This window comes from Zootoca vivipara, chromosome 10 (genome assembly GCF_963506605.1).
Source record: "Zootoca vivipara chromosome 10, rZooViv1.1, whole genome shotgun sequence".
NCBI classification, from domain to species: domain Eukaryota; kingdom Metazoa; phylum Chordata; class Lepidosauria; order Squamata; family Lacertidae; genus Zootoca; species Zootoca vivipara.
In genome coordinates, this window is record NC_083285.1 from 41502922 (window position 1) to 41528317 (window position 25396).

The 25396-nt window shown below is 46.1% G+C and overlaps 1 protein-coding gene across 3 annotated transcripts; it reads right to left on the minus strand.

The window, feature by feature from the left end:
- Positions 1–313: 313 nt before the first annotated feature.
- On the minus strand, positions 314–25396 carry CCDC134 (coiled-coil domain containing 134). Of its 3 annotated transcripts, XM_060279789.1 has the most exons (9): positions 25228–25396; positions 13191–13350; positions 11266–11361; positions 8002–8114; positions 6127–6248; positions 4724–4808; positions 3597–3778; positions 2314–2385; positions 314–1008 (listed from the first exon to the last, which is right to left on the minus strand). In XM_060279789.1, the coding sequence occupies exons 4-9, from the start codon at positions 8102–8104 to the stop codon at positions 883–885; spliced, it is 690 nt and encodes a 229-aa protein (XP_060135772.1). In that variant the 5' UTR covers positions 8105–8114; positions 11266–11361; positions 13191–13350; positions 25228–25396; the 3' UTR covers positions 314–882. The 3 variants fall into 3 exon arrangements, with proteins under 3 accessions (XP_060135772.1, XP_034983590.2, XP_034983591.2); XM_035127699.2 differs by lacking the exon at positions 11266–11361 and having other exon boundaries at positions 25228–25394; XM_035127700.2 differs by lacking the exons at positions 314–1008; positions 11266–11361 and adding an exon at positions 1018–1373 and having other exon boundaries at positions 25228–25395.

Consider the following 25396-nt stretch of genomic DNA (forward strand, 5'->3'; position numbering starts at 1 on the left):
TTGAATGTTTCAGTAATTTCCCATTGTGCAGTAGTGGCACCGTTGATGACAAACAATAAATGTGTTCAAGTCTTGAAATGCCACAAAAGTCTTTGTTCTTTTTGTTGCAGCAGACCAGTACAGCTACCCCACTGGAAATATGGCGAAATTGTCAAGTGCAAATGCTCGTTTATGATGACCTGACTGTGCCATTCATCTTCTCAAGCCAAAATTAACCATATTAATTCTCATCCCCCTCCTCTTTTATGAGAAAAATGGTTTAACAGCCTTGTGAAAAAGAGGAAGACTTTGACACCATAGAACCAGAAAGGAGTGTGGATTATTACGGCATTTTAATAACAGCACCTCTTTGACGTATCCTAGGTACATTCAAAAGGAGTACTCTGTCAGTGCGTGAATAATCCCAATGAATCTATGTCCTTAACCCATAACTCTTAGAATCCTTAACTCTTTCAAGGTGACTCTGTGTTACCTTCCCATTCTGACTGCACAAGAATTCACAACCTCAGAGGTGGCATGAACCGGAGAACTTCCCTTTCGCAGCCCCTCTCCCTAAGCGTTACAAACTGGCAAAGCCACATGAAACAAAAATACAGAGACACATGAGGAACAGCCTCTGACAAACTCTGTACATTCCAGTTACTCGAAAAAGCCTTCCCATAAGGGAAGATGTGCTCAAAAACCGCGATATCTGCCTGGGGCGCCTCCCAGTTGTTAGCCAACATCTTGCTGAAAGAAGAAACAAACTTCCAAAACCTTACAAAACAAAACCGCAACATCCTGGCATTTTCCTGAGGTCATCAAGGGACTGGGATACTCCTCTCCCAGCGGCTTCCATCTCCCGCCCAGGGCAAGTCACGGTGACAGGAGCAGGTGGCGGCATTACAACTCTGACTGTGAGCGGGAGATGCGAGGCCCCTTGCGGATCTCCTTCCGCTTCTCCTCTTTCTTCCTTCGCTTCTCTTCCTCCCGGAGAGCCTTCTGGAATGTGTCTGCACTGGGGGAAAACTGACAGGGAACAGGATGAGCTCAGCCACGTGGGAACAAAGAGACAGTTCTGCGCACAAGCCTCACAGTTAGCCAATTACACCTCCTCCTGCCACTTACACCTGTTTTTCATATTTGTAGTTTCAGTGACTTGGATTCAGGAGACATGAATTTGGCTTTAGATTATATAATTCCATCCACAAATAATGGGCTGGGGATAGTGTTCTTGGATCTGCACTACTGCTGTGCATTGGAAATGACATCTCTATGGAAAGGGGGGTTCCCGAATAATCACCGGAACAGAGAACTTATTAGGATTCCAAAGTCAACTCTTGATTCTGTCATGGAGCTACCTGTAGAACCCCAGTCAAGTGCCTCAGTCACTTCTGTGAATAAAAGAAAGATAAAGAGGCTTTGTGCTGTAGTGTTGGACTAGGACCTGGGAGATCAGGGTTCACTGGGTGACCATAGGCCAGTCACTCATTCACAACTTAACTGACCTAACAGGGCCTTTGTGCAGATGACATGAGGTTGGGGGGGGCGGGGGGCATGTACAATACCTTGAGATCCTTGGAGGAAAAGTGGAATATTAAATAAAATGAATAAATTCTGGCACTCTTTAAAAAAACACAACTATGCCACACATACCTATGCCGGCAAACACTTTTGTTAGATAATAACATGTATGGCATTACTTGCAAATCTGCGTTAGTAGGAACAAAAAACTAGGAAAGGTGTCAATGGGTGCAGCTCTCATGCCTTGAGCTACGATAATGATTCTACTCAAAAACCTATTTCCAGGGGCAATCTGCTTTGCAAAGCAACTAAATCAGTCCAGATATGAAAGAGACAGAGAAAGAAATAGGCAACAGCAGCTGCCTTTGACAAACTGCAGCATGCAGCAAGTACCAAAGGCAACTGAGCATGGCCACTGTGGGCAACTCCAGATGAGATTTCTGTGTGGCCAAGCTGAGCGCATGGTCAGTGCCTGCCTCCAGCTGCAGTGCTGGGTTGTCACATCAGAAGGGGAACCTCTACAGGTTGTGCAGGTGCGCTGGCTTCCCTTTTCAATTTCCCTTTGGAGGTAACAATATGAACTGTCAGCCAAACATGCAACCAAGTGTGCATTTTGCTGGCTGCACAAGATTTCCGCACTGGAAGATGCTGCGGAGAACAGAGTCACTATTACCAGCTAGTCGTGCCTAGGCATTAGCACATATCCATCATGAAGCAGTGCTGCCCATTTCTTCCCTTGCCAAGCCCCAGCAAGGCGTCAGCAACCCAATGGCCAGGATAGGTAAAAACAGGCAGGCTTTATTATCTTACTTCAGAATTGTCTGTTTTAAAGGGGTTCCGGTATTCTGGAGATTTCTCACTTATTCCAAGCTCTTGAGCCATCTGCAGAAGAAAAATAGTGAAGATCAGCTTCATTCACATGTCTTGTAATCTTCTCACTCTCCTGCCTGCTTCTCAGTTCCTGCAACTACATCACCCACCACTGAAGCTTCCCAGCCTCATTTGGTAGTTCAGTGCAAATTCCCCCAAATGTGAAAAAACTATCCCTCCCAAATTAAGGGTACTGCAAATGCAAGAAGTTTTGATGTCCCTTATGGGCTGAACCACTGATCTTGCAATTCATTCAGTTGCTGTGTAAATTGTCAGGGAACCGCATAAGCTGCACACAAAGGTAGCATGGCTTAAAGGGTTGCGGTGAGCTAAAGCAAACTATCGGGGACCAAGATGCAGAAATGTGCAGCCGTACTGCTAATACCGGATTGCACATCACAGAACTCCGACATGGAAAACTCTTCCCTGCAGAAACTAGCATGTGACCATTGTGCAGATCCGTCATGCAGGTCAACAACACATGTATGCACCACCAAGGAAATACAACAAGTGAGTAGTAAGAGAACCCATACAAGTAATGCTGGCACAACACACCCACTCCACAAAATAGAATAGAAGCATAACCAACCCACCCCACCCACCATTCCCCCATCCCTTTCTTTTCTTCCTAATTGTTTAAACCAGGCATAGGCAAACTTGGCCCGCCAGATTTGGGACTACAGCTCCCATCATCCCTGACCACTGGTCCTGTTAGCCAGGGATCATGGGAGTTGCAGTCCCAAAACATCTGGAGGGCCGAGTTTGCCTATAACTTAAACCAATAACTTATATACTGACCACTAATAATGAAACATGTAGATATTTTTCCACGTTTATTATGCTATTTTTGTGATATACAAATGACGTGAGAAAGCTTGGTATACTTATTTGTATAACATTATTCTTGTTTATAAAACCCAATAAACAAACAAACAACAACACATGTATGAATGGATTATACTATTGCTGAGAAGCAAAAGTCTTTACTACTCAGTGTGCACACATAGTGTGAAATGCACATATACGATGCATATTACCATCTTTATGAAAGCTTCATGCTAGTTCCTATACCACAAGAGCATCCTCCATATACAGATTCTGAAACGACTGAAGCAACCCTCAGATTCTTGGTTTTCCTCAACTCATATTCCTTTATCCCATTTCGCCAACCCATTATCAGAGGCCAACATCATCATAGAAGTCAAACCAGCACACCAGCTTACCAATCCGAGGACTTGCGAGTGCGGACCTTGATCAAATACACCTGTCTGGTTGCAGAAGCCAATTCCCCAGCGAATCAGGTTGTTCCAGTTGGAGTTGCGGTCAAAGTAATGGTGCACTATCTTGGGAAAACGCAGGACTACATCACCAAAAAATGCAGTGTTCTCCACCACATGGGAATATGCTAGAGGTAAAGAGCCACAAATGAGAAATCAGGAGTTTTGCCGCTGGTAGAGATCAGACAAGTTCCATGAGAATAGACACGGAATCCAAATGCAGAATAAACACGGAATCCAAATCCACCTCAACACACTCTAACCATTCCTATTGCTTATGTGAGTGAGGGGAGAATAGGAACATTTTAATCTATATTAGTGATTGTACAGAAAAGGGTTTGTATTTTATTCCAAGTTTATGAATACAGAAAAAGAGGGCTCAACCTTATGTACACAGCATTTGAAAATAAAATATTGGTGGGACAGATTAATATGCTCACATCCAGATCTCTGAACTTCAGAAATCCAGAAGGCAAGCTAGCAGCCCACAAATCTGGCAAGGAACCCAAAGTAGTGTGTCATTCAATCTGACATAATTTTTCCTACAGCTATTCAAAGGAAACAGGAGTCGCATAGTATTTTCAAAATTATAATAAGAGAATGAATTCCAGGGGGGTTCAGGCTACCTGGGATCAGTGCAAAGGAAAACTATTAAAACTATATCCTTCCCTCCATTACAGATAATGATGGCAGTAGCATTGGGGGGGGGGAGGCTGCTGCTGCTCATTGTCTAGGTGGCTATCAATCTGAATGAACCCACACATCCCTGTTTAATGATACTGACCAGCCTTACAAGTGTTAACTTTCCATTATATGCACAGGCGAAATAATAAGATTCTGTTCTGCTTCATGTACCATATGCTATGTAGCTTCATTTGGCTCTGTTCCCATCCCAGGACCTTTGCAAATGTCAGAAATGATGACACAGAAGAACAGAAGTGACAGGGGTGGCTAAGCAAGAGTCGCCAAAATGGCAACGAGAGATGTAATGCCAGAACAGCTCATTGTTACAAACTTAATGGCTACAGAATGATGGATGGAGAAATCGGGATTATAAAGCAAAGAGCTCCCACCATCCTTTAGCTTCTCATCCTGAGGGAACGGCCCATCTGGAGGGACATCTGCTGCTATAAGTACAGCCCGCGAGTCTTCAAGAACCTGCACATCACACCAGAAAGAGGACATAGTTGATATCAGCTCCTGCCAAAAACATCTCTTTCCCACACCTGTGCTGCCAGCAATCGCCTCTTCTCAGCCGCACACCCCCACCTCTTCTGCTTTGCTACAAACAGATGCCCATCTGACACAGCCCTGACAGACGAGGAAACTTGGGGGAAATAACAACCTCAAAAGCCAGGAAACCAAATTGTGAAAATGAATATCCCAGCCCTTGAAAACACCTCACATCATTTGCGGAGGAAACCAACAGCTGCAGTTCCTGGACCAAGTCTGGTTTCAACAGGCTTGGCTATAGCCAACACACAGGAACATTTGTGCTGCGACACTGTTACATCACACAGCACAAAATGGAGCTTGTTGCCCAAGCAGGTGGGGGCCACAGACAAACAGCAACTGTATGAAGCCACAACAGCCTTCTACATGTGATGTGATGGTACCATCGATAAGCTGCAAATCACTTCTCAAGTACCTAGTCTAATATAATACCTCAGCTATTCATTTAAACCCAACCAAATCCCAGCCCAGAAGAACAACTAAGATCTCATGCTGGTCCTGAATGTGCAGACCCATGCATTGGGCAAATCTCCAGTGTAAGGCAATCTATTTTTATGGAGCAGGTGCTGAAAATGCTCTTCTATGTACATATAAGCGGCGACCATTTTGCATGGGGTTCCATTCCTCGCTGCCATGCACATCAGCAGAGGTGCGCATAAGCCCGTTCTGCCTCCATTCCTTCCTTTTCTGGGTCCAAAAGGACCCACGCATCAGCAGTTGTGCATCAATTGGACACACTTAAAATGGTCACTACCTGTACTCTGCAGTGTAAGAAAGCACTTGGTGAGGGTGTCTAAGGTAAGGCCTAGACCACCCTAGGCTATCTTCCCAGAGTAGATTTAAAACTGGCAGACCCCTCACAACCAATTTTCTGGAATGAGTGGTAGCCACTACATTCGCCAGCAATTCACTGGAATTGTGGGGTGGTCATAGTGCCAAGTCTCTGCCCCACCACCATCGTCAACCTTTTCCAATAAAGAGGCATTGTTGACTAAGACCAAGCATAGGCAACCATGGCTCTCCAGATGTTTTGGAACTACAACTCCCATGATCCCTAGCTAACAGGGCCAGTGGTCAGGGATCATGGGAGTTGTAGTTCCAAAACATCTGGAGAGCCAAGGTTGCCTGTGCCTGACTAAGACACTACACTCATCTTCTAAGGCTTCCTGCACTGCTTTTAAGATTATCTAACACCCCATAACAAAAAATAAATAAATCCTGCGCACTGTTAGGCAAGGCTCACTTTGAAAAGACCCTTGAGCATGATGTCTATGATCTTGTACTGTTGGTTCACATCGTTGAGTTCAATCAGGTTCTTCAACGCATTCATCTGGTCTTTGCGTTTCACTTCGAACAGCTTCTTATCTGTAACTTGGTCAAGGATACCATGCGCTACAGAACATCCAAACTCTTGCCCCATGTTCCCCTCCCCACAACCCACAGCACAATCCTAACGTCTTTTTTGCCCTTCACCCTGGGGCATTGTTAGGTATATAAAAAGACTTGGGGACTTCACATAAAATGTGTACCCTGTTTCTCATATTTTAAGACATACCCATAAAATAAGCCATAGCAGGATTTTTAAGCATTCAAGGAATATAAGCCATACCCCGAAAATAAGACATAGTGATAGGCGCAGCAGCAATGCCGGACGCGGCAGGAGGAGGAGGAAAAAAATAAGACATCCCTTGAAAATAAGCCATAGTGTGTTTTTTTGAGGAAAAAATAAATATAAGACATGTCTTATAATATGAGAAACACGGTATATGCTGATTTCTATGTATGGATGATGCCTCCGAACAATTTTTAAAAAAGTTTTAAGTTTAAGAAAAGAGACGGAAGGCAATAGGAGATCTGGGGCCCACCCCATCAAAGTAGCCCTTACAAGGGACCAGGCTTCTTTTAACTACTGCATCCAGTTTCTTTGAGGAAAAGCCAATGGCAAGAAATAAAGCTTACAGAGACTGCAAAGAATATCTGCTCTCAGTGGCCTGGCAGCTGTAAACTAGAATCTATGGAGGATGACAGCATAAATCCAGAGGGAAATACAAATGACGAGGGTTCACATTACCAATTAAAAGCAAGGGAGAGTCAAGGAGAGAGAAAAATACAACTCCTCCTGAAACAGAAACAGCAGAGAAACTTTTTGCCCAGAGGAAGAACCATGTGACATTCCATGCTGCAATCACTGTGTCAGAATAAAGAATCCATCTATTTCACAGCGGTCTTTTCCAGCTTGATGAAGATCATGTGAAGAATGGCTTTCATACGGAGAGTATGGAGGGAAAAGTTGAGTGAGCTAGGAAGGAAGTGAAGCCTATTTGACATTTCTGAGCCAGGATGAGATCTCTCTCTCTTTTTAAGAGGGTTGGTATTGCGGTACACAGCTTATTTGGGAAGGACAAGGTCTTTACTCTTCTCACACAGTACAACACTGCATATCTGAGAAACATACATCGGGCCCAAGGGCGAAATGGTTGGTAATTCCTTTAAGGGTATCTGGGCAAGACAGGACATTTAGAATAAAATGCATGCATGACTTGTGGCCTCTTTAGCCCTGTCTTTGGAGACTTCAGTAGCATAATGAAGGTGTCAGACACACCTCTCTGGGGAGGGAGTTCCACAACTTAGGGGCTGCCACAGAGAATGTCTTATCCGCCACACCACCACCCATCCCCAAGTCTCTGAAGGTGGAGGAACTACCAAGAGGATCCCCTCTGTCAATCTTAGCAGGTGAAAGGGTCTGGAAGTTAGACAGCTGTGGATGCAAGAGAGGACTTTGCAGCGGTGGAGCTTCAACATTGGAATGTTCTTCCCAGGAGGCTCACCTGGCAGTGATTGATGTCCTTTTGGCACCAGGCAGAGACATTTTAATTCACAGGGGTCTGCCAGATGAGCCTTGCCCAGCCTAGTGCTTAAGAATGCCCCTTGTGGTATGTATGCGTACCCTTTTGAAGTATATATACTTTTACATGCACATCTACAAATCTACATGTTTTCTCAAGGCTTACAAATCCACTCCCTTTCTCCACCCTTGCTAGGCACAAATAAGAAGCAACACTCTTTCAGTTAGACCCCACTTCCAGAGACAAAAATCAAGGCAATGAAAGAAGGATACAGATTTCCAATCCTGAATCAGGGGTTTTCTTCTCTGTGTCTGCAGTGACGCCTCTGCATAATATCAGCATAAAGAGAAATGTGGAGGCTCGAAAATAATCCATCCTTAAAAGCCTGGAATGGAAAGAGGGGGGGAAAGGGGGAGGGAGAATACTTTAATCATTCTAATGATTTAGGTTAAAACACAGAAAACTCTCCACTCTCACTACCTAATTTATATTCATTAACATAAGCAACTCCCCATGTGTATGAGAAGACAACAAAGAGCTAAAGCAACAGACACCACTGGCAGTAAATGGACAGTAAACCTCTCTCTCATAGGCAAAGTTTCAAGACTGAGCTTCAGCATACAGGTGGGCGCCCAACTACATTGAGAGGGCACCACACTGGCTACCTCTGTACTCAATTCTCAGGCCACGTCACCCACTTCTTTATCAGCCTTGCAGTCAATCTGAAAGCTACTGTTTACCCTGGCAATGAGGTTATTTACTTGCATTGCCACAAACATCATTGTGTGCAAATCCAAACCACAGGTCTCACATCCACAATCTGATCAATATACAAAAACAGGCTTGAAGGAATTCCCAGTCCATGAGTGGCTCAATATAGTAAAACAGAAATTGTGATTACCAGTAACTGCTGTTCTTTGGCCAAATCCCATACAAACACAGGCCAAATCTCAGAAACGCCTAGAACTTTGAGCACGAGGCTCTCCCATCCCTCCCTTAAACTGGCATTTTGTCCACCAAGCTCGTCTGCCTAAAAACCTGTCCAGCTTCTTCCTAATGCTGCAGGTGTGCAGCAATGGTATCTGCAGCCTTTAAAGCAGGGAGGGTGGGGCTGGCTAAGTGACTGCACAACAGCAGTTTCCCAGTAAGTGTGCAATCCCACAAATGGGAGGACTATAGCGTTCCTACTGAGCAGAGGGAATAGAAGTTAATCACCCTGCAACACTGCTCTTCCGACCCTGGTTTAATTTCTGCCCTCAACATTCTGCTAGAGAAAACATCAGGAGGCCACTTCCACTTTGCTGGCATGCAGACAGCTTCAACTGAGACACATGTCTGCAGTGCTGAAGATGGCTGAGCGTCTTGTGGAGGATGTGTGAATCTCCAGAAATAATAAACCTAGCAAGAATCTGGGAAGAAGCTCAAAGAGCTTTACTCCTTCTTGAACAGTCAATGAAATTTAGCACCTCTTCTAAACCCACAAGTGCAATGCAAGTAAAAATCAAATGGCTGTATGGACATCTAATGAATGCAATTCACACTTCTGCTCATCTGAAGGATTTGAAAAGATGATTGACAAAACTGTGGTTTGCTTAATATGAAATGAATATGGTAGTAATTCCAAAATAGGCCTTAATGCGAGACAGTCCTTATGCACCATCAAGAATTGCAGACCACAATGAAGCACAATCATTTCCATACACTTTTCTCACTGAAATGATTGCCCTCAAAACCGCAACCTTGATGGTGAGATAATCCATTATACATGTTGCTACTGGTTCAGACTGTTTAGTCATCAACTGTGACAGAACATGAAGCATCCTCTTAGGCCAGGAAGTCTGAACAGGAGGAAGCCTGAGTCAATTCTGTAAGAAGTTGTTTCATGCAATGAGAGAAACCTGATTAGCTTTCAGTGGGAACAAAGTGAGCAGGAACAGCTGCTAGATGAATGTTAATGGAAGACTAGGCTATGAGAGGGGAGTGCTATTCCCTAACTGAAAAGATAACCCAGCACATAATGTACATTACAGAAATGTGCCGCATTGTGTCTAGATGGTTCCATGACATAGAATCATAGAATCGGAAGAGACCACAAGGGCCATCCAGTCCAACCCCCTGCCAAGCAGGAAACACCATCAAAGCATTCCTGACAGATGGCTGTCAAGCCTCTGCTTAAAGACCTCCAAAGAAGGAGACTCCACCACACTCCTTGGCAGCAAATTCCACTGCCGAACAGCTCTTACTGTCAGGAAGTTCTTCCTAATGTTTAGGTGGAATTTTCTTTCTTGTAGTTTGAATCCGTTGCTCTGTGTCCGCTTCTCTGGAGCAGCAGAAAACAACCTTTCTCCCTCCTCTTTATGGCATCCTTTAATATATTTGAACATGGCTATCATATCACCCCTTAACCTTCTCTTCTCCAGGCTAAACATGCCCAGCTCCCTAAGCCGTTCCTCATAAGGCATCGTTTCCAGGCCTTTGACCATTTTGGTTGCCCTCTTCTGGACACGTTCCAGCTTATCAGTATCCTTCTTGAACTGTGGTGCCCAGAACTGGACACAATACTCCAGGTGAGGTCTGACCAGAGCAGAATACAGTGGTACTATTACTTCCCTTGATCTAGATGCTATACTCCTATTGATGCAGCCCAGAATTGCATTGGCTTTTTTAGCTGCTGCATCACACTGCTGACTCATGTCAAGTTTGTGGTCAACCAAAACTCCTAGATCCTTTTCACATGTACTGCTCTCAAGCCAGGTGTCTCCCATCCTGTATTTGTGCCTTTCATTTTTTTTGCCCAAGTGTAGTACTTTACATTTCTCCTTGTTAAAATTCATCTTGTTTGCTTTGGCCCAGTTGTCTAATCTGTTAAGGTCATTCTGAAGTGTGATCCTGTCCTCTGGGGTGTTAGCCACCCCTCCCAATTTGGTGACATCTGCAAACTTGCTCAGGATTCCCTCAAGCCCATCATCCAAGTCATTGATAAAGATGTTGAACAAGACTGGGCCCAAGACAGAACCCTGTGGCACCCCACTAGTCACTACTCTCCAGGATGAGGAGGAGCCATTGATGAGCACCCTTTGGGTTCGGTCAGTAAGCCAGCTACAAATCCACTGAATGGTAGCATTGTCTAGCCCACATTTTACCAGCTTCTTTACAAGAATACCATGGGGCACTTTGTCAAAGGCCTTGCTGAAATCAAGATAGGCTACATCCACAGCATTCCCTTCATCTACCAGGCTTGTAATTCTGTCAAAAAGTGAGATCAGATTAGTCTGACATGACTTATTTTTCAGGAACCCATGCTGACTTTTAGTGATCACAGAGTTTCTTTCTAGGTGCTCACAGACTGTTTGCTTAATGATCTGCTCTAGAATCTTTCCTGGTATTGATGTCAGGCTGACTGGGCGGTAATTGTTTGGGTCCTCTCTTTTCCCCTTTTTGAAAATAGGGACAACATTTGCCCTCCTCCAGTCTGCTGGAACTTCGCCTGTTCTCCAGGAATTTTCAAAGATTATTGCCAGTGGTTCTGAAATCACCTCTGCCAGTTCTTTTAATACTCTTGGATGTAGTTCATCTGGCCCTGGATGTTGAATGACATGTTGAATGTTGTGACGAACGCAAATCAAAGTGGTCTGAAATGAAGTCAAAAAATGGTGCAATGACTCCATCTCTAGCCACCTTTTTAAATCTTTGATGGTTCGTCTGCCTTCCTACACTCAGATTAAAATAACACACCAAAACATGGCTGAGGGGTTATCTCAGAAACATTTAGTCAGAACAGAAAGGGGCAAAAAATGTGATATATAAGATATCAATAGGATTTATTTCCTAATGTGAACTGGTAATAGGTGCACTTGAAGTAGGGCCGTGTGTTTCCACGTTACTGTTCTGCCTAAATACTAAACTTGCTACCAAGTGTTGTGATCTCCATGACTCTGCTGGGGGCGGGGTGTGATTGGCAGAGTGTGTCAAGAGGAGGAAGAAGATGACGACCCCAGGATGGGAGGTAGCAGCAGTTTGGGCAATGATGTAAAGGAGGAGCCCCAGTCTCAATTTGAGGGATGAGAATAGTCCAAGCAGAGATTTTGAGGAGGGTCCTCACCTGCCAGGGGACCTTCCTACAGGGAGGCCCCGCCCATCCTGCTGACCAGCACTTCGCCCAGTGAGAGCAGCAGCAGTGGGTCAGGTGGGAGAAATGAGGAAGTTAGCCAGTTGGAGGAAGCAAGGCTCAGCGATGTTGGAGAGCCCTTGCGCCGCCTTGACTAAGAGGTGGAGGGGAACAGGCAGCCCCTTCCGTCGCCCAAATTAAGGCACGCCACTAAACGTAAGGTCGGGAGGAGGCGTTTCGGGGTGCCCAAGCTCTTATGCTGGTCACGCAACAGGAAATGTCCACTCCCGGATTCTGCGAGTGACTAGGAGGTCATGTTTTCTGCTATCTCTGCACTGTAAATATTATGCACAATAAGACCGTTAAAGACAAGCATGGACTTGAGCATCTTTACTCAAGTGTAGCCGCAATAACACCATTACATCACCCAAAGCCGCTCTGGGGCCACCTGACATCACAGAGAGGGAGGGGGTATAAAGGATGCCCTGACCCCATCCCTGGGGAAGGAGATACCCCTAGGAGCAGAGGTGGTGGCTGGCGAATCAGGAGAGCAAGCCAGACAGGAAGGAGGTGGGAAAGGAAGGGGAATTGGAGGGATGGATGGGATTCCCGCTGCCTAAGAGATGCCAGCGCAGGCACAAACAGACCCAGTTAAAACACACTTCCAGTACTCTCACCCAACCCTTCCGGGCTTATGAATTTGGCCACCCCTGCCCAATAACATTAAGGAAAATGGTTCCTGCATGGAGATGACAATTTACAAAAATACCAGCAAGGCAATAAGCCTTTACAGTATTGCTTTAAAAAGGCAAGATTTCCAATTACATGGAATGCTACAGTTTTATCAGTTATATAGGAATCACAGTTACCTATTCATAGAAATAAATCCAAATAGGCTTTGGCTTGTCCACCAAACAGTTGCCTCTTGCATTGACAAAGAGGGAAATATAGACTGGGCTAAGAATCCTAATTAAGTTGTGTGTTTTGAACGCAACATGCTTTGGAGTATAAAAGAGCTTATACCTCAGGAGACAGGTGCATGAGACAGAGAACATGTTTTCATTATCTGTAGACATTTTTCCTATGTAAATTTATTCAAGATATTTAAGATTGGTTCCACCCATACAATTACTATTGAGAAAATTATATTAGGTATACCCTACCATTATACAGAAAGAGTGTTTGCCCAGAGTAATACAGCCTTATAGTTATGTTTTTAAAAGATTTACTATAAAAGAAACTGGGAGTATGACAACAGCAGACTTTTATTACTGGTTATAAATCTACTTTAGCTACAAGCACATCTCAGAGCACAGCTTAATTTAAGGACAAAAACAAAACAAAGACCTCTACCTGGTTATTCAAATAAAGGGATGTAGAACAACTTGTTCTGGCTATTGTGATGTTCACTAAACCACATCAGGCAAAGCCGTCAGTCAATGATCATCCGGAAATTTTGTCTATGAATCTTCTTCAGCAACATCACAATTGTGTTCTTCTCAGTTGAGTTTATCTGCAACAAAAAGTAAAATTGTTGAGGAAGAGCCCATCTACCAATACCAATGTTTACCCTAAAGGCAAACTTTACCACACACAAGCTCAAATATATTAAAACTTGTGGGGCCAACCTAAATTTAGTGACATAGGATCCCCTCACTTCCACATCCCAAAATCTGAAACCTTGGGTAACAGTTTCTGCTTCAGTGATAAAAATCTACATTGATGGATTTCAAGAGAAAGTCCAGTCTCATCAACCTTTTACAGTAGACATTATACTCTTGGACTTCCAAAAATATTTTGACCAAGTCTGCCACCAAAGCAGATGGACAAATCTCACAAGGGAAGGAAGGATAGAATCAGTGGGCTGACACAAGGAACCATAACAGGGTATCATTTTGCTTATAAATTGCCTGGACCTGGAGTGAAGTTGGCGAAATTTGCGGTTGTTACCAAATTATTCAGGATGATGAAAACTCCAAAGACCTCCAAGAGAATATCTCCAAACTAGGTGTGTGGGCAACAAAATGTAAGCAAGCAAAAACAACTCCCAATTTCACATTGCAGCTGAAGAGCTGCTAATAAGGAAAACAGACATTTTGATGAAGGTGACAACATCAATGGCAGTGAAGAAGCTAAATTCCATGCTAGGGATTCTTAAGAAATGAAGTGAAAACAATACTAGATAGTGAAGTGAACCTATGGTCTGGTATCACAGACCTCAGAAACATACAGAAAAGGTCAAACAAAGCTATTGAGGAGCTGGAGGACCTTCTCTACAAGCAAAGTCTATGAGGTATTTTCATTCAGTTTTTTAAAAAAATGACTGAGGGAAGGGAGAAGCTAGAGGTTTATAAATATATGATTAGTGTAGAAAAGCCAACCTTTTTCTGTACACTTTATTTAGGGGCCATTTTGGAAAACAGTGGTGTAGTGGTTTGAGTGTCAGACTAGGACGTGGGCCACTAGGGTTCCAATCCCTACTCAGCCATGAAGTTCATTGGGTGACCTTGGGCCAGTCACTGCCTCTCAGCCAACCTACCTCACAGGTAGCAGTGAGTAGTGATGGGAGGTGAGAATACAGTGGTACCTCGGTTTAAGTACACAATTGGTTCCACAAGTCTAACCTGAAGCGAACTTTCCCACTGAAAGTAATGGAAAGTGGATTGATCTGTTCCAGACGGGTCTGTGGAGTACTCAACCTGAAGCGTACTTAACCCAAGGTATGAGTGTAATTGGTTCTGGAAGTCCGTACTTCACCTGAAGCGAACTTTCCCACTGAAAGTAATGGAAAGGGGGTTAATCCATTCCAGACAGGTCCGCGGAGTACTTAAACTGAAAGTACTCAAACCGAAGCGTACTTAAACAGAGGTATGACTGTATTCTCAAGAATGAGAATTTTCTAGAAAATATACTCTGCTAGAAAATTCTCTGGGGAATATTCTCCACAAACTGTACATTCTAATGTAAGAACTAGTTTTACAACCCACATTTAAAACAATCTCGTGAGGATAAAATAGGAATGAGGAAAGGTACCACCCTGAGATGGGATATAAATGTAATAAAGACATAAAGAAAAGCAACAAACAGGTATTATGCAACCAAAGAGGCAAATGCAGATGAAAACCATTCAGACTGGAACTGTAAACATCTCGTCATTTAGGTACTTAAACAGTTGGTGCTAGAATTTGGAAAAGCTCTTGATTTATAAAGTTATATTATATGTGGCTCCCAGGAATTTGAGATATTTTCCCAAGTAAGCACCCGCAGTGGTAGAAGACACCTCCTGTCTGTTCCTGGGATTCCAAAACTAATTTGGAAACAGATGGAGCTGGCTAGTGAGAGATCGGTTGTTCCACTGGGAGCTTACAGTTCAGACTGTGAAGTGAATGTTAAGTACCCATTACACTGTGCATAAAAGGACTTTCACAATGAGAAAATAATAGGTTTTATTCCATGAGCAAAATCAAAGCAAGTTGTAGTGGTTGAAAGCTACACACACGGATAGGGCGAAAAAACCATTAAGCGGCATTAAGTACTGTAAATATCATTCCGTGGCACAAGCTTATCTCAGGTACTTGACACAGATGAGAGCATGCTCCTATTTTTATTTTGTTTTTACCTCCAATAGAGCATGATTGGTAAAGTAATGCAAAGCACAAAAGCACTCTACCCCCTTGTGGTTTCCAACAACTGGAACTCACAAGCATTACTGCCTCCAACCATAGAGGTACAGCATAGTCATCATGGCTAATAGCCATCACCAGTAGCCCTCTCCTCCATAAATTTGTATTTTGCAAGTTGGTGGCCATCATCTCCTCCGGTGGGAGCAAATTCCAAAGTTCAACTACGACGTAGTACTAGTCGTAGTAGTGCTTTCATTTATCGTTCCTGAATCTTCCAACGTTCGGCTTTAGCGGATGGCCACGAGTTCGAATGTTGGGAACAGAGGGAGAAAAACTTTTCTCCGTGCCACGCATTTTATAAACTTTATTTCTGGTTTACTTAAACAACTTACATACCATTTAGCTACAACAGACTAAGTTGTTTACAAAGATACAATACAACTGATGAGAATCAGTTAAGAAAGCTATAAAATTAAACTACCATTAAAAGGCCTGCTGGAATAAAGCGAGTCCTTTATGAATTGCATTTGCTATTATCTCCCACTCACTCAGTTTGACAAGGTCATTTTGGAGCTCTTCACAATCTCTTTTTGTTTCAGTGACCCTGAATAGTACATACAGAATACAGTAAGATGCAATACAAAAAAATAATAATCAACAATTGAAGTCATACAATTATTCAACTAACAGAAAATAATAGAAAGTGCTCTCTTATTAATACTTTCCTAGGAGCAAGCGCTACTGAACACAAAGTGACTTGGTTCGAAGGAAGGAAGCTCTTAAGATGTTTTTGCTATCCAGTTTTGTTTTTCAGGTATTATGATTATTGATTGCTATTTCCTTTTCTGACACCCCCCCCGATATTTACAGTACTTCTGTTTCAGAAATCCAACCTATTTCAGTCTATCACAGCACAGCTGCGGCCCATTCACAGATATTTTCCAGTCATGTTATCTGTGCAACGCTGAAGTTGCTCAGATACCTTTCTAATTTTGGGTGGGACTGTGGCATTTACCGGCTGGGCTATTTTCCTTTATGAGAGCAGCAACTGAAAATGTTGTATACAGCGACAGATGTACATGCCACCAGTAGCTTCCATGAGACAGAAGGTAAGGTGATATAATAGAAGATATCTGCCAAGACTTAAACCATGAGGAAAACGAAGTGGTAGCAATTGACAATACTACTACGACCACCACGACCGCCACTATATCATCTTTACTTTGCAGCACAGGTTAAATGTGACACATAAATATACCACGAGAGAGCCATGCTCAGTCCTGCCTCAGCTAACAAGACAGCAAATGACTACATACAGAGAAGTCAGACCCGCTCCACGAGAGGGGCTAATGGAAATCAGAGCAGCTTGCTGCTCTTAATTGGAGGGTTAGAGGAATTGCAGTTTGCTGCCAGGCTTTCTGGTTCACCAATTTTCCTATGGCTTCCTAACCATTATCCGTACAAAATAAAACAGGGCTGAGAGAGAAAGACACACCAGCCTTTCATCTTGAAGCTTTCAATGTTTATATATAACCCTGCTCCAATAAAGCCTTTTCCATCTTTCCAGTTCTCATAATTCCACATACAGGGGCGGCAGCAGAAGGGGGGCCTCTCCAAGAACTTTAGCTTCTCTTAGCCGGTTTTAGCAAATAGGTAAAAGGTAGAGGGGCCCCTGACCATCAGGTCCAGTCGTGTCCGACTCTGGGGTTGCGGTGCTCATCTCGCTCTATAGGCCGAGGGAGCCGGCGTTTGTCCGCAGACAGCTTCCGGGTCATGTGGCCAGCATGACAAAGCTGCTCCTGGCGAACCAGAGCAGTGCACGGAAACGCCGTTTACCTTCCCGCCGGAGCGGTCCCTATTTATCTACTTGCACTTTGATGTGCTTTCGAACTGTTAGGTAGGCAGGAGCTGGGACTGAGCAACGGGAGCTCACCCCGTTGCAGGGATTCGAACTGCCGACCTTCTGATCAGCAAGCCCTAGACTCTGTGGTTTAACCCACAGCGCCACCTGGGTCCCATAATTCCACATACAGGGGCGGCGGCAGGAGGGGGGCTCCTCCAAGAACAATGGCTTCTCTTAGCCGGTTTTAGCAAATACAGGAGAATAAAACCTACTTCCAATATAATTTAAACTTCTTAAGAAGAACTGAAAATACTTTTAAAGGAGGCAGGTGAACTATAACTGCATGATTAAGAGCAGAAAATTAAATTACCAGCCCGGTGTCATCATGCATTGACCCAAATGTTGCAGAGGAAATGCATATGTGTTTAAATATTAAGTATTCCAATAATTCCACTGACTAACGGATTCAAGTGTGTAATACAACCCAGTGTATATATTCAAACAAAACTGACAAAATGGGCAACGGTCAGGTACTAGACCCCTCCATTCGGCATCTTAGCCACAAAACCTTTTGTTCACTTGACCTCTTCAAGTTCTGCCTGCTCAATGAACAAGATGCCATCAAGGATGCCAGGAACAATGAACAAGGTAATCAAGTCTGTTTGCTTTGCTTGGCATTCGCAATTTCCATCGTGCAATGCAAACAGTGCTTCAGAATCCTTACTGTGCATCACGATCCTATGAATATTTACTCAGAACTGAGTCCCGCCCTGTTCAGTGGGACAACTCTGAACCCAGCAATTTAAGTACTGTATTAAGGCGATGTATCGGGCTAATGGTGCTGCTAGGCCATGCCAATGCAAAAATGTGGTGCTGCAGATTAGCTGGCCTTTGTTTTATAAGGCTTACACACCTTCATTTTGAAAGCTCAAAAGCCAGCGTGAGCAGATTCTGGTAGCCATTATGCCTCCCACCCAAGTTCCCTGCTGTAACCCATATCTTCGCCTACTTGCTTCTCCTATGCACTGCAGGACAATACTAGGATTCCATTTGCTGCAGCAGTCAGGTGACCTGATGCTCAAAGTAACTTGTGGAGCAGCAGGGGCTCTCTTGGCACTGCTGAGGTTTTCCCAGGAGACAAGCTGGATCTCAGGTGGAGATTCACTCAGCTACCCCTACCAGGTTTGGAGATACAGGTTCAAATACCCACTTCGCCATGAAGCTTTTTGGGCAGTCTTGGGCACAAGCACTCTCTCTCAGCCCAAAAAATGATAGCAAAGTGTTGTTCTGAAGATAAATTAAGAATTTGCCAAGCACTCTGTGCACCTGAAGGTTTCCACAGAACCTTTTACAAGTTGGGTTGGGCAGAGCTAGAAGAGAAAAGCTTCTATTTCAACAATCTGGGGGCGGAGGAGAGAAGAGTCACCGTTTCCCAGTGCTCAGAGGGTAAACATCCAATTTATTTGCGTTTACCCCCAGGGGCATTCTAAAAAGCTCAGCTATCGGACTGTCATCTGCACACTGCTACTCTATCAATTAGGAAGCGGCGAGCAACACAAAAGTAGGACATAAACCTGTCAGAATATAGGTTACGAAGGATTTGAGAAAGCACCATCAAGTGCCCTTATATCTTTTGCAGCCTCCTTTCCCAACACAAATGCAAATAACAGAAGAGAAGCAAAGATGAACACCATTGGGGTATCCTTTTGGGGTACATTAAATGCTCAGTGCTCCTTGCAGATCTGGTAAGGATGCCCTGGGAGGGGAATATATGGGAGGAGGAGATCAAGACATAGCAATTGTATACAAAGATTTAACATCCAACTACAGAAGCAGCATGTTTTATAAGAACAATCTGCTTCACACACTGAAAAATATGTCTGAGAATTTATTTACTGGATCAAATCCAGAATTATATTTGTAACAAAATATATTGCCATTTGCAAACATTAAACTGAAGCACTATAAAAAAAATCACTTTGGATTCTGCTTCTTTCTGTAGTATTCAGCAGGCAGCCACTGGTAGGATCCAGGCATGCTATTCTATATTAGCAGCATGCCATATATCCAGGATGAGAGACAGAATATAATATAATAAGCATATTAGCAACATGGCAGATGCACCTACACACAAAAGCCAAAGAGCAAAACCAAAACCCTCCAAAGGGCTTAGCTACATGAAGGGTAACTAATATGATGCCTTCCAAATCTTGTTGGGCTGCAATCCCCATCACAATTCACCTCTGGCCATGCTGGCTCTGGCTGATGAGAGCAACAGTCTAAGAACAGACTGAGGCCACAATACTGGATACCCCTGGATATACTGTGCAAAATAGGCAAGAAGGTGGCATAGTGAATATAGCATTATCACATTGCAATCTTGTATATGTCTACTCACAAGTAATCTCCATTGAGTTTGAATGGGACTTACTCCTAGGTAGGTGTTTATTACACCACAGCCTTAGTCTAGGGATTGGGATAAGGCAGGCATCCCCAACCTGTGGCCCTCCAGATGTTTTGGCCTACAACTCCCATGATCCCTAGCTAACAGGGCCAGTGGTCAGGGATGATGGGAATTGCAGTCCAAAACATCTGGAAGGCCGAAGGTTGGGGATGCCTGGGATAAGGCATACTATGAGCCTCAGGGACACACAACATGGTTGCGACTTGAGCACCACATTCTTCTCTTATAATATTGCATTCTTACAATATGTAATCAAACTAGCACTAGGCAAAGAAGCTCAGTGTCAGAAGCAAGTTCCATTCGTTGTGCAGCCATGTAGACGAGACGTGAAGCAGAAAAGAAGTAGAGAGTGGAGGCAAATATAACAAGGCAGCAAGAGGTGTACCTTCCTCAACAGAGGGTGGGACAATCCACTTCCAGGCTTAATTCAAAGTGCTGGGTTACACCTTTGAAATTCTGCATAACATAGAACCTTCAGATCTAAATGAATGCCTTTTCCCATACAAAAAGCCCATGCCCAAAGATCATTACGGAAGGCCTTTCTACAATCACCAACTAAAACGGAAGTGTGCAATATTGTGATGAGGAAAAGAGCCTTCTCAGTGGTGGCCTCCTATTATGAAATACTATGCCTAGAAGAGGCGCATCTGGCACATACGCTGGTGGCTTTTCAGTGCCAAGGAAAGCCAACTTCTATTCTCCCAAGTCTTTCAACATCCTCTCATTCTTAATTAGTATTATGTAAGGCTGATATTAGTATGCATCTACATTTATTGGGGCTGTCTTGCTCTTTGCTCTTATGCTTTTAGCTCTTATGAGGTGGTTTCTGCTCTCCCTGTGACAAGGTGAATTTGAGTGTAATGGTTATTAGATATAAACAATCCGTGCTGTTTGGGAATGTGTTGCATTTATATTGTATTATTTGTATTTTATTATTTTGCAACTTTTTATTCCACATTGTCCAGAGATCAGTGTTACGGGGCGATTAGCAAATTCTAAATAATAGTAAATCCAGTAGTTAATCTGTAAGAGGATCCACATGGAATCACTGATGTTGGCTTCAAGAGACAAATGAAATACCTACAAGTAATAAAGAGAGTTGCAAAGGTCACATTCAAGTTCAACAGTAAAGAATAGCAGGAGTGTCTTGAACACAAATTTCATGGGAAGTAAATGTTTAATGGAGTTACAAGTATAATTAAGGGTTTAAGGCTGTAATCCTACAAACACTAGAAGCCAGCCCCATTGCAAGTAAATAACAGGATCAAAACAAATGCCACACTATAGTCACTATCAGAGAACTAAAAGAGACACTATGATTTAAGTTAACAAATTTGGGGAGGAAACTAGTTTAATGCAATATGCCATAGGAAAAGTCATTAATGAAGTGCAAGAAGGTGTGTGTGTGAGAGCACAGCAGTTACAGCAACCGATTCGGGGGCTTTGCAGATTCATCCTCCCCAAAAACTTAATCTGCAGGCAAACTCATGTTCCAAAATCATCTAACACAGTAACGAACAAGGCCCCTAACCTTGGAGTTTGTGATAGTGATGGCAGTAGCAACTGAGCTTCTTAATGCCTCAGTTAAGATATGTGATTTAATATGGATACTAAAGAAACTGTCAAAACCAAACTCAATCCTTTATTACTTATTGTCCATGCAAGTGACCTTTCCCCCCTGGCATCTGTGATAAATGGTATTGGATTCCAGAGAGATACCGTGTTTCCCCTTTTTTAAGACGTAATCATAAAGTAAGCCATGGCAGGATTTTTAAACATTTGCGAAATATAAGACATACCCCGAAAATAAGGCATACCTCCATGCCATATGGAGCGAGACCGCCAAGCGCCCCAGCCAGCCAGCGGGACTCAGAATGTCGGCTGCAGCAGCAGCAGGAGACCTGATGGCTCGGTGCCTGGAGCCAGAACTGACGGCTGCAGCGTGGAGCGTGCCAAGTTCTCCGCAGCACCAAACGGTTGGAGCGCCCTGCCGGGCTGGGCAAGCACCCCAGCCAGCGGCCTCCGCCTGGCCCAGCCAAGGAGACCTGCCTCGCCGCCACCCAGAACCGGCAGTTGCAGCGTGGAGCGCACCGAGCGCTCCGGAGCGCCGAGCGCTTGGAGCGCTCTGTCGGGCCGGGCGGAGCGCCTGAGCCAGCGGCCTCCGCCTGGCCCCACCAAGGAGACCTGCCTCCCCGCTGCCCAGAACCGACGGCTGCAGCGCTGAACGCTTGGAGCGCCAAGCATTTGGAGCGCCGGCCGGGCGGAGCACCTAAGCCAGCGGCCTCCGCCTGGCCCAGCCGAGGAGACCTGCCTCGCTGCCACCCAGAACTGGCAGCTGCAGCGTGGAGCGCACCGAGCGCTCCGGAGCGCCGAGCGCTCTGTCGGGCCGGGTGGAGCGCCTGAGTTAGCGGCCTCCACCTGGCCCCACCGAGGAGGTCTGCCTCCCCGCCGCCCAGAACCGGCGGCTGCAGCGTGGAACACAGCAAGTGCTCCGGAGCGCCGAGCGCTTGGAGCGCTCTGTCGGGCCAGGCGGAGCGCCTGAGTTAGCGGCCTCCGCCTGGCCCCGCCGAGGAGGTCTGCCTCCCCGCCGCCCAGAACCGGGGGCTGCAGCGTGGAACACAGCAAGTGCTCTGGAGCGCCGAGCGCTTGGAGCGCTCTGTCGGTCCGGGCGGAGTGCCTGAGTTAGCGGCCTCCGCCTGGCCCCGCCGAGGAGGTCTGCCTCCCCACCGCCCAGAACCGGCGGCTGCAGCGTGGAACACAGCAAGTGCTCCGGAGCGCACCGAGCGCTTGGAGCGCTCTGTCGGGCCGGGCGGAGCGCCTGAGCCAGCGGCCTCCGCCTGGCCCCACCAAGGAGACCTGCCTCCCCGCTGCCCAGAACCGACGGCTGCAGCGCTGAACGCTTGGAGCGCCAAGCACTTGGAGCGCCGGCCGGGCGGAGCACCTAAGCCAGCGGCCTCCGCCTGGCCCAGCCGAGGAGACCTGCCTCGCTGCCACCCAGAACTGGCAGCTGCAGCGTGGAGCGCACCGAGCGCTCCGGAGCGCCGAGCGCTCTGTCGGGCCGGGTGGAGCGCCTGAGTTAGCGGCCTCCGCCTGGCCCCACCGAGGAGGTCTGCCTCCCCGCCGCCCAGAACCGGCGGCTGCAGCGTGGAGCACAGCAAGTGCTCCGGAGCACCGAGCGCTTGGAGCCCTCTGTCGGGCCGGGCGGAGTGCCTGAGTTAGCGGCCTCCGCCTGGCCCCGCCGAGGAGGTCTGCCTCCCCGCCGCCCAGAACCGGCGGCTGCAGCGTGGAACACAGCAAGTGCTCTGGAGCGCCGAGCGCTTGGAGCGCTCTGTCGGTCCGGGCGGAGTGCCTGAGTTAGCGGCCTCCGCCTGGCCCCGCCGAGGAGGTCTGCCTCCCCACCGCCCAGAACCGGCGGCTGCAGCGTGGAACACAGTAAGTGCTCCGGAGCGCCGAGCGCTTGGAGCGCTCTGTCGGGCCGGGCGGAGCGCCTGAGTTAGCAGCCTCCGCCTGGCCCCGCCGAGGAGGTCTGCCTCCCCGCCGCCCGAACTGGCGGCTGCAGCATGGAGCACGCCAAGCGCTCCGCAACGCCAAGTGCTTAGAGCGCCTTGCCGGGCCGGGCGGAGTGCCTGAGCCTGTGTTCTCCGGATCGGCAGAAATCAGGGGACTGGGTGGGAGGGCGACTGCAGTATCCGGAGGGCTGGGGAGTTGCTCTAGGACTTCTCTCCCTCCCTCCTTCTCCGTCTCTTTCCCCTCTCATCAGACACTCATGTGCTGCATCTGCATTGGGATAACTTGATGGTAGAATTTGGGCTAGATGACAGGTAATTTTTTTAAAAAAGACACCCCACCGAAAATAAGACACCCTGTGTTTTTTTGAGGAAAAAAAGTTATAAGACGGTGTCTTAAAAAAGGGGAAACACGGTACAAGGATATGTCTAGATCAGGCATCCCCAAACTCAGTCCTCCAGATCTTTTGGTACTACAGTTCCCATCATCCCTGACCTGTTAGCTAGGGATGATGGGAGTTGTAGTCCCAAAACATCTGGAGGGACGAGTTTGGGGGTGCCTGGTCTACAATTCAGGGCCTTTCTATTCTAGGCCCAAGGGTAATTTTTTATATGCTCAACTTGACCAAAAAAAACCCAGCAACCTCAATTTGCAAGTACTGGGGTTGGTATTCAGCTAACTTGGACTCAAAGTAGATCTACTAAATTGAAGCTTAGTTAATTAATTTCAATGGGTCGACTCTTGAGTAAAATTTAGGTGCATAGTATTCCAGTTTCCCCAAATATCTGCAAATTGAGAGCTTTTCAGAATGTGCGACAAATATCTGCAGATCTTTTAAACCTTTTTTAAAAAGATTGTTTGAGATAATCCAAAACGATTAATATATATGGTAAAATGTTGCAAGACTGAACTTGTATAGTAGCTACTAGATAACATGAGAAGTTTGTGGTGCTAACTAAAAAACGAATCTTTAAAAAAAATTCTCTTACCAACACAGAGAATTCATTTTGCATTTTGTACGTCTATATAAAATCAAGATCGAGGTGAAAACCCTTTTGCTGCTTAGTCCTGGGATTCAGGATGCGATGGGTACTAGGTACCCGACATCAAGAACCCTTTTTATAAAGCCGGAAGAAATGCGGGCCTGCTGATCAGTGCAAAAGACCCGAACAGACACCGCGCGGAGGAGAGCTTTGTACCTTAATTCACCACCAAAATCATCATTATTAAGGTGTAGACGAGAGCACCTTCCTCCATTAGTTTAGAATGACTGCTATGACAGGATCCTCTTTCTTTGTGGCATCGATCATGATCATTCCGCAGCTATTTATTCCGAGGGGCGTCTCACCAGCGGACAGCATGAGCTACGTAGTGATTAAATACATCTCTGTAGTCTCGTTTAACACGCCGGAGGACATCGCTTCCCGAGGGGCACTCCCTCCGGCAACCCCCCGCGCGCTCCCCCAAGTTTGGAGAACAAGTTCTCGGCCGCCTCGTTCAGCCTCCCTACGCGAGCAGCGAAGAAAGCGAGGGCGATCAGCTCTCGCTCCCCGCAGCCGCGCGGTCCTTCCCGATTTCAGGCAGCGGGACCGCCAAAGCGCGCGCTCTTCCGCGGATCCGGGGCTGCAGCAGAAGTCCGATCCCCGCCACCTGCTGCCACCGCCCCCCTGGTCGATTCACTGGGGCTCACGGGACCTCGCGCTTCCTCGGGGCCTGGCTCTCCCGAAGGGCTTCGGCGTTTCAATTCTAGCCCTCCTCATTCTACCTCCGCTGCATTTCCAGGATCGGAGACGCTCAGAAGCGGGGCGAACTACGGAGCAGTTTGCTGCCAGCCTGGCAGTTCCAGGCAGTAACCCAACCCGCCCACCGAGAACCAGCTTGGGATCACACGGGATGGAAGCTGCCCGCTTCCCAAGCGACCCTCGCTCTCGAGCCCCTTGGAAGGAACCTCACCTGCATTGCCCGAAAAAGGGCACCCGGCGTCTCCAGCCGCCCGAGCAGCAGCAGCAGCAGCTCACTCTGGCGAGGCTGTCATGCTGAAGCCGCTCTTCCTTTTCCCGGCAGCTTTCCCCAGCGGACTGGCCTCGCTTGCTAAGCAAACCAGCATGCCCTGCACGGGCGC

Coding starts and splice junctions, on each gene's coding strand:
- CCDC134 (XM_060279789.1), bottom strand. CDS start 8,104: ATGGATTATTTTCGAGCCTCCACATTTCTCTTTATGCTGATATTATGC. Junction 2,386..3,596: donor ACTCGCAAGTCCTCGGATTG/GTAAGCTGGTGT, acceptor TTTCTTCTGCAG/ATGGCTCAAGAGCTTGGAAT. Junction 1,009..2,313: donor TTAAAACAGACAATTCTGAA/GTAAGATAATAA, acceptor GTTCCCTGTCAG/TTTTCCCCCAGTGCAGACAC.